The sequence below is a fragment of the Dermacentor andersoni genome, chromosome 10 (genome assembly GCF_023375885.2).
Source record: "Dermacentor andersoni chromosome 10, qqDerAnde1_hic_scaffold, whole genome shotgun sequence".
NCBI classification, from domain to species: Eukaryota; Metazoa; Arthropoda; class Arachnida; order Ixodida; family Ixodidae; genus Dermacentor; species Dermacentor andersoni.
The window spans coordinates 66081758-66096177 of record NC_092823.1 but is presented as its reverse complement, the minus strand read 5'-3'; the positions used below and the strand labels follow the sequence as shown (position 1 = coordinate 66096177).

Genomic DNA, 14420 nt, shown 5'->3' with positions numbered 1-14420 from the left:
AATTAAGCTATACATGAATCAATTGTTTGTTTAACGCTTGCGACTGCAGCGCTCCAATGTTTGTAGTAGTTCTTTAAAAAAAAATTGCGAATGAAGCGAAACAGGAAGTAAGCGGTATTACTTAAAATTTCTTAAGTTCTGACGTAAAGTTCAAGGCGGTTCAAAGTTTGTTGTCGGCTAGAGTACGGGAGATCAGAAACTTCTGACTACTGTGCTTCAGACGTTGATACACTTCAAATGCGACTCCGTCTGTAGCATTGCTGTTCTCTGCCGTAGGGGTCGTGGTGCTGTGTTGTTGACATAGCTGTAAGTGATGTTTTTGTTAGTTTTGGACAGCGAATATACAGTTGCTGTTGTTGACAGCAAGCAGAGTTTGTCAAGTCCACGTCGAAGTCGTGCGTGTGTGTGTTCGTGCGCATGCGTGTGTGAGTGAGAAAAGTTTATTAGTTTTATTACTTCTCTGTACCATTGACTCTGGTCTTATCAGGAACACGTCACGATGGTATCCTTACTGTGTGAGCTGCAATTTTGGACCATGAAAGATGATGTTGAAGTCAAAGGTATGTATTTGGTGGGGGGAGGCAATTTCTGACCACTTCTCGCACTTTGGCTGTTATGCTGTTTGTCTGAAGTGTTTCTCATTGTCCTACTTTAGGTAGTGATTTGGGCTGCTTCAAGCTCTACGACAAAGGTGATCTCGGTAAGTGTAGTGGTTTGCTCTTCACTTGTGAAGCTTTCGTCTTCACTTCATGCCCTGACTATTGAGAAGAGTTTAATTCACATACCTATGTTTCCTACAGATCCAGAAGAGCTGTACATAGACGCAAAGGAGGCATATGCTAAAGGTATGTATACCTGCACTTGCTGTAACTAGTTGCATTCCTTATGCCATGTTCACTGTATTGAAATGCAACTATCGCTTTTTCATTGAAAGCCAAGGGTATCATGTGGACTCCATCCAACAAGCGGCCGGAGAAACTGCGAGAGTGCATCTGGGAGTTCGAGGTAAGCTAAAGAGCAGAGTCGGGCAAACCTCAGCGATTCTTCTGGCCCTGAAGTGTGACAGCAGCATCCTCTCTCGCTAGATACTGCCATCTTCTCAAGAACAACTTCCTTGCTGTGTACACAAAGTTGTCCTCGACTGCTGCAGTATTTTCTGTCATGGCTCCTAAATTCCACCGCAGGTGCACAACTGTCAGTTTGCATGAGGGGCAAAACCCTGTGCAAATTTCGAGGCATAAACATTGTGCGAATAGCTCAGCAATTAGCACACTGCTTAGTGCCACAGGAGCACAAGTTCAGTCTCCACTGGCAAGATTGTTTTTCTTCGCTGTATGGCAAGGATGAATATGAAGAGATGGCCTGAGGACAAGGCACCATGATCATGGCAGTGTAACGGACAGGACGGACACGGCAAACCCTGTTTTCAGCTTCTAATTGCTGTTGCAGTAACATCATATTGTGTTGCTGCTCAGAAAATAATTCCTGTTCAGACTCGAGCTTTGTGCTGGCAATTATTGTCGCCAAAGTTAGTTGTGCTCAAAAGTAATCATTCATGGCCACAAATACCGAATGTTACCTAAACAGAGGCGCCAAGTATACGCGATTCTTCTTGTAAACTCCTGACTCGTTCTCACTAAAATTGCATGCCACACATTGTGCCTGCCATGCACAAATAACCAGCAGCAACATGAGCAGCTTGGAGGTTCCAGTAAAATACAGACTGAACAAAACCACCACTGGGAATGTGCCATGCTACAAGGAAGGCAGATAGAAGTATAGAGAGCAAACACCATGTTGACCCGTTTGTCCAACATCAGAGCAGGCAGAGGAAGAAGAATACCATCGCTTGCACTTGCTGGTTGAGGCAGTTGGAGAGGACCTCTAATGGGGAGAGGGTGGCCCACCTCGCACCACTACCTGGCAGCATTTAATTTGATCCTGGCTTCATTATTACTGGACCCTTTTGGCAGAACACTCCTTTTGTGGTGCTTTACAGCTTCCAGTTTATAACCAAAACACCTGAACCGTTCTGTTGTGTAGTTTGTGCTGTTTCTGTACCGTGTGCACCATAACCACCCTCGGTTTGAATTGTTCAGCAGAAAGCTAATTATCTGCTGTGGAGCACCAGGTCGACCAATAACAATTGGCTTTAGGGTGCTGTGCTTGCTACTGCCAAGTTGGAGGAATTCTCAGTGCTGCGGTTACGCACTTTATTTTAGCTATAAATACTGCGATCTTAAACAAGATCTTAGCAGCGTGGTACACGAGTAGGTTTACAAAACAAAATAAATACAAAAATGTATATAGTCCAGTAGATGCTGCACTACCTGCTGAATGCCCATGAGATGCAAACACTTGTGATATCTTTATTGCGTTTTTTTACATGCTTTTGTGTCCGGCTGGACGATATTGTTGACGGAGTGCAGGCTTGAACGAGCTGGTTATTTTTCTTTTTAAACTTGCAAGAGGCACATATAAATGGACATATAAAGAGCAATGCTGGGTGAATTTAGTGCAATGAAGTATTTCTAATGTGAAGCATTTTTTACCTCGTTTGTGGCACCTTGCAATAAGTAGTTAGGTAGGGCCCTGTCTCACCTCTCTTTAAAAAAAAAAAAAGAACAAAAAAATGTTCGACTGATGGTGGAATCGAACCTCTGCCATGGAGCACAGCAGCCCGGTGCTCTTACGACTAGGATATGGTCAGCTGGATATTCAGCCAGCTCGCGCTTTGAGGCACTATGCTGGACTGTTGGGACTGGCCCACTTTCTACAGCAGTTTATGCTATGTACAAACTGTGTAACGTTCTGCTAACTTCTTAATTGCCCAAGCTAACTGTGCTTTTACACTCTTCGCTGTAGTACTAATGCCATTGTCGTTTTAACATGCACCACATGACATAGACATAGGTACGCACGAATGTATAACACGTAGTCGCTGATGATTCCACAGTTGGTGTTTCTCTCGTTTACACTTCTCCACTACCCACGTAGAACCCAACAACTGTCATGTCGTAAGGCCACGCCGAACGGCTGAAGTAGATACCATGCCTTTGATGCCATGTGATCATGTCCAACGATTGTTACTGTTTGAGAGAAGTTTTGTTTTTTGAATGTCATTCCTGAACTGCAGCACTGATATGTTACTGTGATGTTACACGTTTCGAAGTATTATCACGTGTTTGAGCATATTTGTTTAGAAAGAGTTCTGAAAACTCACTAAATAGATTCCTTGATTTCATTTGAGTGCTATGTAATCCTTGTATATTGGTAAACTTATTAACTAGTCCCTAAAGTATGCTGTCTGAAATACATGATGTTCCAAGAAACTAGCACGGCAGCTTCAGGCCTATCATATTTGTTTCTGACATTTCGGAAGTGTAACTTACTGATCCAGTCTAACATTTCCCTTACGTGCCTCTTTAAGACTGGACAGAAGTAAAAGTCACGAACAGTGTGCCTTGTGTTGGTTTTGCTTCTGTTTTATGTTAAAGTGGTACTGACAAGAAAAATTTTATCCTGCTTTTCTGCATTTTATTAGCTAGCTGCCAACGCCATAATTCCAGTATGGAGCTTCTCTTTCTCAAGCGCACAATACACCAATTGTTATGTAATCTCATAATGCAACCAGTTCAGAATGCTCACCAAGTGCAGCACTGCTTCAGGTGTGAAGCGTGTTATATCACAAAAGAGCTGAAGGCGACAGTTGTGCAATACCTCAAGTCACTGACATTTGTACCTGTCAGTTCGATGCAGTGGTGAAAAGCAGCATCATGACTATGTCACAGAAATATAGAAAACATATAAAGGCCAGCTGGAGGTGATAAGGTAGCATGAGAGATGTGCACGAGCGTGAATATGTTAGTGTGAAATCCACTGACTTTTGCAGGATATCATGAATGCCCAAAAGTGCATCAGCGCAAGATGGATTACGTCTGGACTGTTGGAGGTACGTGTCCATACGCTGGCCAGCTTTGCTCTGGTAGTTGCTGTTCCTTTGTGTTACTGGCCTCATTTGTGTGTTTTGTGTGAGTACGTTGGAGTGATGCTTATGCTCACCAAGTGCAGCAAAATGCATGCACATTATTGTTCCTTTTCTTTTTGGTTCTTTTGTGCAGTTTTTCTTTCAAAGTGGTGTCTGCATCTTTGTACAAGTTGACCCCGACACGTGCAAGCTGCGGAGGGTCACCGTTGATCGATATCTTGTTGGCCGACTTGCTTCGGAACATGTGACAGATGGTAAGGTGCCCTTCTTTATGTTATTGGGAATTTAGTTTGTAGCTTGTGTGGTTAGAAGGCATTTTGGATTGTTGTGTGCCGTGCGGTTGTTTAGCGGACGATTGTCACGCTTGCAGATGTGCAGTGCGTTGAGAAATGACACGAGAGACGCGGGTGTCATAGCAAAGCACACAAATGTATTTTCAAGTAGAAAAATGAAAAGCGACAAAATACGCACAAGAACAAGCACAGCAAGCGATTAATCCAGCCTCAACCACTGTGCGAAGTTCTAAAGTTCCCATGCCAACAGCTACTGTAAATGCTAAACCCTAAGTGCTAACACAATGTTCGAGTCAATCACAGGGCGACGCTGTCACGGTGCTGTTGGTCCGCGACGGCTTCAACTGGCAGGCCCGGCAAAGTCAGTGCTGTTTCGTTGGCTTCGGCTGGTGGAGGCTCCCAGCCTCCACCAGCCAGCGCCGTTGGGCCTCTGCGCACTGGTTCGCATTGCGCGAGCACGCGGCCTAGTCACCATACAACTTCTATGTCTTTCACGCACCATACCTGCAGCACACTGCACGTGCATGACTAAAGGCTGTTTCACATGGTGTGATGTTCACTTAGGAACACAGCGAATTTCGTCGCTCAGTGACTGCTGTGATGTTGAGGGCTCTCTGCGACTGGATTCCAACGAGTTGGTTGGGCTGTCGCTGAGTCGCAGCGATCGGCGCGATGTGAGTGAGGCAGTGAGTGATGTAACAGCAAGCGCCGTCGAAATAGATGCTTTCCAGTTTTACCGCGTGTTAGAAGCTCAGCGGAGCAATGTTGACCGCCAGTTTCAATGGTTTTTTAATCAATGAAGTCGTGATTAGGCCGCTTTTGTGGAATGCCGCACTTATTGAGTAAAAGAAGACCACAAACAGGTCTGCGTTGCGGGAAGAAGTGCTTGCAGCAATGAGGACCATCGACCCTAACGGTATGTGTTCAGTCTTTTTATTTGTTCCTATGTAAGTAAATGGACTCCTATCCAATACACGGGAAAATAGTAATGGGTTTTCTCGGCAACACCTCCACCGAATTTGATGAGGTTTGCGGCATTTAAAGAAAAAAAGAGTTAGAATCTAGTCACTATGGCAAGCAGAGTGTTTATTTGTGTCGTCACTTTTATTACAAAATTTTTTTTAAAAAGAAAAATTTTGGAAGACGAAACTAGAAGTTTACCACTCTGCAAGGATAAATGATATCAAAATTCTGGAAGCTGCACCTAATAATACATCTGAAGGGGAAAAAATTTATATATCATGTACCTCTCTGATTTATACTAGAAGAGAAATTTGGGCGAGTTGGTGAGGATTCATGTTTCGGAAATTAACAGCAGAATACAGACAAGGACGAAGGAAAAGAAGAACAGAACACTGGCGCTGACTCACAACTGAAGATTTATTTTGAGGAAAATCACGTTTATATACACCGGCCAACACAGGCCAACATGTCAACAACTAAGCGAGTGTGCATGCGCGTTAGGAGCCATCCTGGTGACTTGTCGAAACACACATGGAAAACATCAGTGCATCATTACGTGAATAAAACCAGTGCATCAAAACATGAAAAGACCGTAAACCCGATAGAAAAATTCCCCGTCAAACTTAATAACAATCTACCGATTTATATATCGGTAGATTGGTGTATATCACTACTATTGATTTATATCACTAATTTGTAGGATTTTGCAAAAGCCCTGAAAACATTGTAACTTCACGCAAGCTGTAAATAGCGCTTTTAGATGATTGTCGCTTGCTGATGATTATGATTTCTGTAGCACAAACCCACAACGAGGAATCAGCCACAAAGAAGTGAAGTGATACAAGCCAATATAAGAGTTCCCTCTGCTCAGCATGCCAAGCTTAGACAATTACACTTGTTCAATTGTATGTGAAGCAATGCAGAATGCGAGGTGTCAATATTTCGAGGTTCCCTTTTTAGTTTCCCAGCTATTTTTCGGACCACCCACTGAAGGATGCGACCCGGTGCCAAGAACATTGAAATGCGATCATGAATCAGCTGACGGCATTGTATTTAGAGAGTGTGCTACTTATCAGGTGACACGCGTATACAGAGATGAAAGTTCTGCATGTATTTGCTGTTTTTTTACATTTTGTTATATTGCTTCAAATTTTTTCAGTGGTCATAGACGAAATACAAAGCCAATGAAGAAACCTGTAGGGCACACTTCGGGACAAATTGAAAGATTTTAAGGATGAGCACAGGAGTGGCACAGCTGCTATGAAGAAAACCAAATCCAACAATTGGCCATACATGGAAATGCTGAGGTTCATGTCAGGTTTGTTTGAAGCATGTCGTTAAGAGCAACTGCATGTGTAAAGGTATGAGTGCTCTTTAATAAGCCACATGTATATTATGCAGGAGCCACAGCGATGTTTCACCTAAGCAACACGATTATCCAAAGAAGAGTGCCGCCGCTTGTGAAACACCGAATGTGAAACAGAGGAGATCTTCAAGGAAATGTTTGCATCGCCTGGTCGCTCCCTGGAAACAAACTCATCCACAAGCAAGGAGTCATCCGTGACCTTGCCTGAGTCGACAGAGCGACGGGCACGGAAGAGGCAGAAAATTATGAAGGAAACCGAGGCAGTCGATTTGAGAATTGAAGCAATAAGGGGCACCTTCGCAGAAAGTCAGTCAATGGACGATGTTACCCATTTCGTGCTGCCTCTTGTGCCAGCAATCAAGGAAGCACCTAAGCACATGCAGCAGAATCTGTGGTTAGAGCTGCAAAATATTGTCACATCCTACGGCACCGGAAAGCATCCCGATCCGCTTATTACAAATTGCAATTAACCCTTTCACTGCCGCTCCCGAGATAACTCGGGCAACCACACCTGCGCACCCCCTGCCTCTCCCGAGTATGCTCGTTTTGGCTTTTTAACTCACTCCCTGCCGCTCCCGATAATACTCGTGTAAAACAAAATGATGCAAGCATGTCGCACCATCTATGGAGATGCCACATAAATAACATAAAACTTGTAGGATGATTTTTCAACAGGTGGACCGCATGCTTCTACGTCCGCGCTGCTTCGTCTTCGTCTCAGCAGAGCAGCCATGGCGAGGCAGCGTTCCTCGCGTGTCTGCGCTTTGACGGGTGAAGAAATTCAAGAACTGCTTATGAATTTGGACTTCAATGACAGTGACAGCGAGGAAGCAGCCCATCTAAGTGCCTTGTCGAGTGATGACAGTGATGAAGAGCCCCTACCACCGAGAAATCAGCGTAAGAAGGGGAAACCTGGCGAGTGGGATTTCTGCTGGAAGAAGAAAGAGTTCAAGCCCCAGGAGCATGCTTTCGATCCATCTCACTCGGGAATCTGCGATGACATCACAGCGGCTTCCAGTGAGCTCGGGATTTTTTAAAGTTTGTTTACGCCGGACATTGTGGAAGCAATTGTGGATCAAACGAACATTTTCCAGTGCCAAGTACATACTGTCTCCATACCACTGTACTGTACATGCTGTACTATACATGCTGTCTCCATACCAGGATGTTTGTATTGACGAAAGCCTGCTTCTTTTCAAAGGGCAATTGGCATTCAAGCAATATATCCCATCCAAACGAAGCAGATTCGGCCTGAAATCATTCATACTCTGTGATGTGAAGACAGGCGTAGTGCTGGACATGGTGTTGTACACCAGATCTTCAACTGAGATCAACAACTCTGAGATGGGATATGGAGCCTCAGTTGTTATCACTTTACTGGACAAGTACTTGGGCAAAGGGCACGTCCTCTGGGTTGACAATTGGTACACCAGTCCCGCCCTATTCACCTACCTTTTCAAAAAGAAGACCAATGCTTGCGGTACAGTCCGGAAGAACAGGAAGGGTATCCCACGCGACGAGAAAAGACTGGAAGAAGGGGAAACCAGCGAGATGTGCAATGATCAGCTTCTCTTCGTCCACTGGAAAGACAAACGTGAAGTGCTCATGCTCACAACGAAGCATAAGAGTGGCATGGTAGAGTCTGGGAAGGTGGACAGGAAGACGGGCGAGAGCAGAAAGATTCTCCTGTGCGTCTCCAAGTACAACTTATGCATGGGCGCTGTAGATAAGGTAGACATGGTTGTGACCGTGACTGGCACAGTCACAAGGAAGTGCATGAAGTGGTACAAGAAGTACTTCTTTCACCTCTTGGACATCACCATCCTCAACAGCAATTTACTGCAAATCACAGCCTCTGGTAAAAAAAGAAGCATGGCAGACTTTCGACTCGAGCTTGTCCGCCAGCTAATCGTGAAGTACCACGAAGGAAACTCAAAGCCAAAGGGAGGACGCCCGTCGAAGGGTGAAGATCCAGCATGGCTGACAGCGCGCCACTTCCTGTCCCTAATACCACCGACTACCGCGAAGCAGAACCCAACACGAGTCTGCCGCGTCTGTGCTAACACACAGCATCGACCTAAGCAACGAAAAGAGTCTCGCTATCTGTGTTCTAGCTGCCGGGTGCTGCTTTGTGTGGTGCCTTGTTTTGAAGAATACCACACCAAAAAAGTTTTCTAAACACCTGGACATCCTAATTAGCAGATAATTATTGCTAATTAGTTAAGTGTCAATTTCTTGTATTCAGTAAGACTAATATCTGTAAGATAATACTGAATAAAAATGTTTACATGACCTTCAGAGCATTGTAGTGTGTTACTAGCATAAGATTTTCAAGAAACTAACATGTAAAAAAAAACCTGGCAGGGAGTGTGCAGCGGTGAGGAAAAAAACCCGGCAGGGAAAGGGTTAATACAGCTGCAATTAACTGAACTGCATGAAAGGCAAGAGGGCAATAAAAAGATTTCCCAGCTGATCACGTTTGTTTATTCTACTGCAGAGATAGGCTCTACAACATAGAAATCGTTAAATACATTTTGTCAGTGTGCAGTCCAGTGGCAACATAACAAACCAAAGCAAATGAAGCTTTTAAACATGAAGGAAATGGTTTTCGTTTTTCCTGTTAATTGAGAATATCAGAAATGAAAGCAGTGGGGTAGGGGGTTGTAGTAGCTCCATTTGCTACTACAAAAAAATAAAACGCAATTGATCTGCACTGTTAAACATTATTTCAAACACAAAGTGCGACGTAAAGTGCGGCATTATTCCTTCAAACAGGAGGAGCGCACAAAGGACGAGATTCACCTTTTGTGGTGGGGTTTCAATAGCCAGCTACAGAGGTGTCTTCTTTTATTTACATATTTATTGACTTCTGCGAAGTGTCACTGTGCCGTACATCAAGCAAGAAGCGGCTGGTAGACAGCACGGCCAGCAAAATCCCAGTGGCTACTTGCTTTGTCTCTCACGGCCACAGACCAGCAGATGCCCGTTGCCAAGGCGCAGAACCCTCTCCACTCTCAAAGTATGAGCAGAAATGGCCTCTTGTTTCCGCTGCCATCCTTGTATAATTGTGCCCAGAGGGAGGTTGCAGACTGGGCATTGCTGAGGTGCCACTGTCCTGGTTGGTGCGCCACTGACCGCTGGTGATGTTGCCATAAGCATCTTCAATGTCGACGTAGTTTGTCGTCATTTAGATCGCGTCGTCACACAAGAAGTTGTGTAGGTCACGGCATGCCACGAGATTGATGGCATGCCGAAAGATCCCGAATCAGGAGACTGTCACTCCAAAAGCGTTTTTCAACGCACCTCCCGCAAGTTTAAGTAAAAAGAAACTGTTCAACATAAGCAAGGGCAAATTTTGTGCTTTTACTTACCGGACACTGCTTGGACGGTAATTAAAGGTGGGCTTGTTTTCATCCTGGCACCTCCCAGAATATAGTCGCAGAGAATCCGGATGAAGTTGAAAGGCTCCGTCTCCAGCAAAAACGTGAGGAGGAATGATGTTTGTGCCAGGCAGCTGCTTCGGAGGTGGAAGGCTGAGCAAGCCCTCTCTTTAGTGATTTCCCAAAGCGGGAAGCAGACAATGTGCCGCCATGCACTGACGTCCGTACACCCCAGCATCAACACACACGACTTTCAGATTGCTGTCCAGAGTGACACGATGGAGTATGTAACCTGTAAGAAAATAAAACCAACAGCAGATGTTATGGAAATGTGACCTACCACATTAAGTACCTTGTAGTTGTAATACAAGCTGCCTGAATCAGGAGGGGTTTGTGTCTGAGCATGCTTGCTGTCAACAGCACCAATACAGTGAGGGAAGTTCCATTTTTCACCAAATCCTTGGGCTACTTCTTGCCAGGCTTCAGTTGTCGGCACCTTACACATTTTAAAAAAAGTCGCTCTTAGAAAAAGTTGTTCGATAGAAGTGTACCCGAAGCAAGCTAGTTCACGCACACGGGTACTGCAATAAAACTAGCTGCAGGAGTCTACGTTTGTAACCACACTGCAAGTTTCGGTAATAAACAGCCTTCTTGTACAGTGGCTAAGTGCATACCTTTAGGTGCAAAGATTGTAGTGTCTCCACAGCAGATTGCGTGTGCGATGCGCAGTGGTCGCCACTGCTGAGATGCCAACCCTGAAGCCAATAGCAGCAGCTTACATGTACACGCCAGATGGGTGGTACCTGAAGAACAAAGTGTGAAAGATTGCTGAAACTCGATTGAAAAGGAAATATTAATGAAAACTTACATTCTTTTGAGCAGCACAGGAGAACAACGGACAAAAATCACAGCATAAGACACAATGTCCACTCTGTCAGGTGTTCAAAGAGTGACTGTCCCTCTCTCTCACAAATGCAGACACCTGTGTGCATGGTCTGCCTCCCTCGTCATTGGAACTTCACCCGACTTCCAAGACGTAAACACAACAGGGGAGATGCCCTGCTCTTCATCAATCACTGAAGGCAAAGGTTGCCTCCATCGAGGTCTCCACTCTCCATTCTGGCCAGACGAGGGGCCCACTTCGCATTCTCCAGGAAAGGTGTTTGGAATGTGCAAAGGAGTGTGCAAATTAAAGCAAATAACAAGAATACAAAAATACAACACAAGGTTTTATGAAGGTTTGAGCCGCATTTCGTGTTCTGCTTTGTTTTTCTATTGTTTACCAGACGAGAATAACGTATGTAAACTGCATGCATAAATGACGTAGCATTTCCTTTGCCTATAGATGCAACACAGTATGAGGCACATAAGCGCAAAATTTTATTTTTTGGCCGCTTTTCAATATTTCTTCCCAAAATGAAACGGAAGATTTAGACAAAGAAGATGTCAGGTATGTTTCTGTGTCCTTTCCTGAAGATCACTAGCAATATTTACAGCAGCAGGATGGTTAAAACAGTAAGGTGAGATAACTACCTCGGAAGTGGTAACAGGCACTGACTGAGACCAATGCTGCTTAGCTTTAGCATGCTTACCTGAGTGCTATAGAGAGCCGTGCACGTGAGTGCAGTGGTTCAGGCACGACGTGAAGCCTTATCAAACCTGCTTCTACAAGTGAGTGCACGGTTTCAAAGCCTTCCGGTGACATTCCGTAATACTTTTTTGAAGTATTCCATGTCTCCCAACATCAGCAGGGGCATCTGCACAACACATCATGGTACAAGTCGAGCCACACTTAAGAGGAAGCTTTAGCTTGGGGCCAACTATGATGCCGCCTATTCAGATTCATGTAATACGCAGAAATGCCTTTCTGAGGTAGCCCGTGGGCCAATTTAAATGAAACTTGTTGCACTTGAGAGATAAAGTTAAATTCTAGTGACTGTCAGAATCAAAATTCCGATTCAGGCTTGGAACCTTTTTCCGAAAATTGCAAAAATTTGGCAAGTTTGACAAACATAGAAGAATGAAATTTACAAAACCTTAACTCTGTACCAAAAGCAGATATCGCAGTTCTGTAAGCTTTGTCCATAAGAACATCTGAAATGGACAAATTTGATGTATTAGTTCATATCTTACGTGAATTTGGTGCAATACTTATGAGGGTTTTGAAGAAGTCCTACTCGTGTATTATTGGTGTAATTAAAAGCCATGTATAACACATCAATTTTCTCCGCATCAGATGTACTGTTACAGGCAATTGACAGAATTGCGATTTCGTTTTTCATTGCTTTCATTGCTGGAAACCGATAGTTTTATTTTCCGAAAATGTGCAATGTTCAACAATTTTTATAAAAATGTTGATGGCCTAAATCAAAAATTCTCTTCCTACAGTCACTAGGTTTTCGCTTTTTCTTTAAGCTGCAACTTACTTCATTAAGTGTGGTGCAGTGGTTGTCGAAAAATAAAAACGATTTCGCTTTTTCTGCTTTAAGATAGGAGCCCCCAAGCTAAAGCTTCATTTAACTGTACAAGTTCGAACTCAATGTTGTGTTCAATTCAGGCTCCTGCTCTTGGTTCTCCCAGATAGGGCTTACCCAGCAGTGCCTGTGGCTTGGGAGCTTCATGAACAACTTTTTTTTCTCAAACTCGCATAATTCTGCAGAAGAGTACGCATTTGGGCTGGTTGGTTTGGGCTATTGCTCGTAATGATTACGAGCAATAAAACAGCACTAAACAACAGGACGAGGAGAGGGACACAGAAAACAACACTGTTGTCTGTGTCCCTCTCCTCGTCCTGTTGTTTAGCGCTGTTTTACTGCACATAATTCATTTGAAAGGAGAAGCTGCACGCTATCCAGGTTGGGAGCAGACGCTGCTTTTGACAGGTGGCACGTACCCACTTGATTGTCACTGTCGTCAACCTCTCCAACACTACAAGTTGTGCCAGCTGCTTGCACATGCACACTCAATAACAGCTTGTTCTTCTACAAAAGCAACTACTCCTCCAGGAAAAGAGTTTTGATTTCCACAGTACCGCAACAGCAAAACTGGAATGTACAAAACAAAGCCACCCCACTGATGCTGCACTAGCCGCCCGCTCATCTGCATTACACTGGGGGGGGGGTAAACCTTATCAACAAATCAATCATGTTTAATGTAACTCTAAGTATTGAAACACGAAGAGCTAAAAAGAGCACTTATAATAGTGAAACTGCAAGTTTAGCAGCATCTGGAGCTGTGAAGGGATAAACTTGATTTTTGGTGGCACATTTTGTAGTTTATTGGGTGTGACAGTTGAGAGGTTCCTTTAAGCAAGGCCAGGATAGCCCCTTTCTCAATCTCAATTGTAAACTTACCTGTTAATTATGCTTGCATTATCAGCGGTCCTTTCCTCAATGCTTTACAAGTTTGTTCCAATCTACAAGTGAGGCCCTAACTGCCCCTTGAATTGTAAAACTGTGCATTGTCTGTCTACTGTTTCATGGCAATGGAATCTATGAAACATTTTTATGACATCTCGGTATATGGCTGGTTTGGTTAACCCACCGTCCGCATTTTGCATGAAAAAGATTGTGTAATAATCCAAGCTTGTTCTTTTCAGCCATCCTGGAAAACCACAGCTTGCTGATCTCATACTATGAGCCCAAGATGACGTACGCCTGTTTTGGGAAGCCACTGATTGGAACAGATGGCGTGCGCAAGCTGTCTTCGGTCGACGCCAAGCTTGTCACGTTTGATATCCTGGGATTGGCGGGGCGGCGACTCGAACGGAAGCTGAGCCTCAATTCGTTGAAAGACTGGGTAAGGCAAATTGCATTCGCTGTGGTGGTATACCATTATGTTCTGGCATGACGTCATTTGTGCCTTATGTCTCGTCGCTTCAGTGCATGTTTGTCTTTAGCAGTGAAAATAAAAGTATGGCCAGCAAAGGAGAGTGGCAGTTCGTGACATTTCCAGCACTTGTTGGAAAAGGAAATACGCGAGGAGAGAAAATAAGAACGGGAAAAGAAGGGCGCTGCGCAAAAATGTACAGACGCCATCTACAGGTGGTGAAGGCAGTTAGATTAATTAGGGCTGATGCAGGAATAGGGGGCGGTAAAGGCCGCACAGGGCCCAGTGTTACTAGAAAGTGCGGTATTGAAAGCTGAAAGCCGATCCCTTCAAGTATTTCTTTTTCCTAGAGGCACAGGAAAGTGATGAATGTTTAGGTTCAGGTAGCCTAGCTTTTAGCTTTAAATAGAGAGGCAAGAAAGCACAAACTGGATGGGGACAATGCCGGACTAACAACTGAATTTTACTCAAAAAGATGCGAGTGGTTCAAGGAGGTTAGGATAGGTGCAGTTTCCTTGTCTTTTTGCTTTTTTTGTACAAAGGCAAGAAATTTATAGTGTAATTGTCGCACCACTTCACGGAAAGAAAACAACAAGATTTCA

At 44.2% G+C, this 14420-nt stretch overlaps 1 protein-coding gene across 8 annotated transcripts in view; it reads left to right on the top strand.

Moving 5' to 3' along the window:
- Nucleotides 1-112: 112 nt before the first annotated feature.
- Nucleotides 113-14420, top strand: part of frtz (WD repeat-containing and planar cell polarity effector protein fritz) — a 63537-nt gene continuing 49229 nt past the window's right edge. For 2 of the 8 annotated variants that reach the window (XM_055062417.2, XM_055062415.2), the window contains exons 1-7: nucleotides 113-560; nucleotides 656-706; nucleotides 801-845; nucleotides 935-1005; nucleotides 3893-3952; nucleotides 4122-4242; nucleotides 13589-13788. In XM_055062417.2, the coding sequence (XP_054918392.1) occupies nucleotides 500-560; nucleotides 656-706; nucleotides 801-845; nucleotides 935-1005; nucleotides 3893-3952; nucleotides 4122-4242; nucleotides 13589-13788 (609 nt within the window). In that variant the 5' untranslated portion in view covers nucleotides 113-499. Of the gene's footprint in view, nucleotides 561-655; nucleotides 707-800; nucleotides 846-934; nucleotides 1006-3892; nucleotides 3953-4121; nucleotides 4243-6437; nucleotides 6563-10968; nucleotides 11229-13588; nucleotides 13789-14420 lie in introns of those variants that run through there. The other 6 variants (XM_055062414.2, XM_055062416.2, XM_055062419.2 and 3 more) reach the window with 6 other exon arrangements.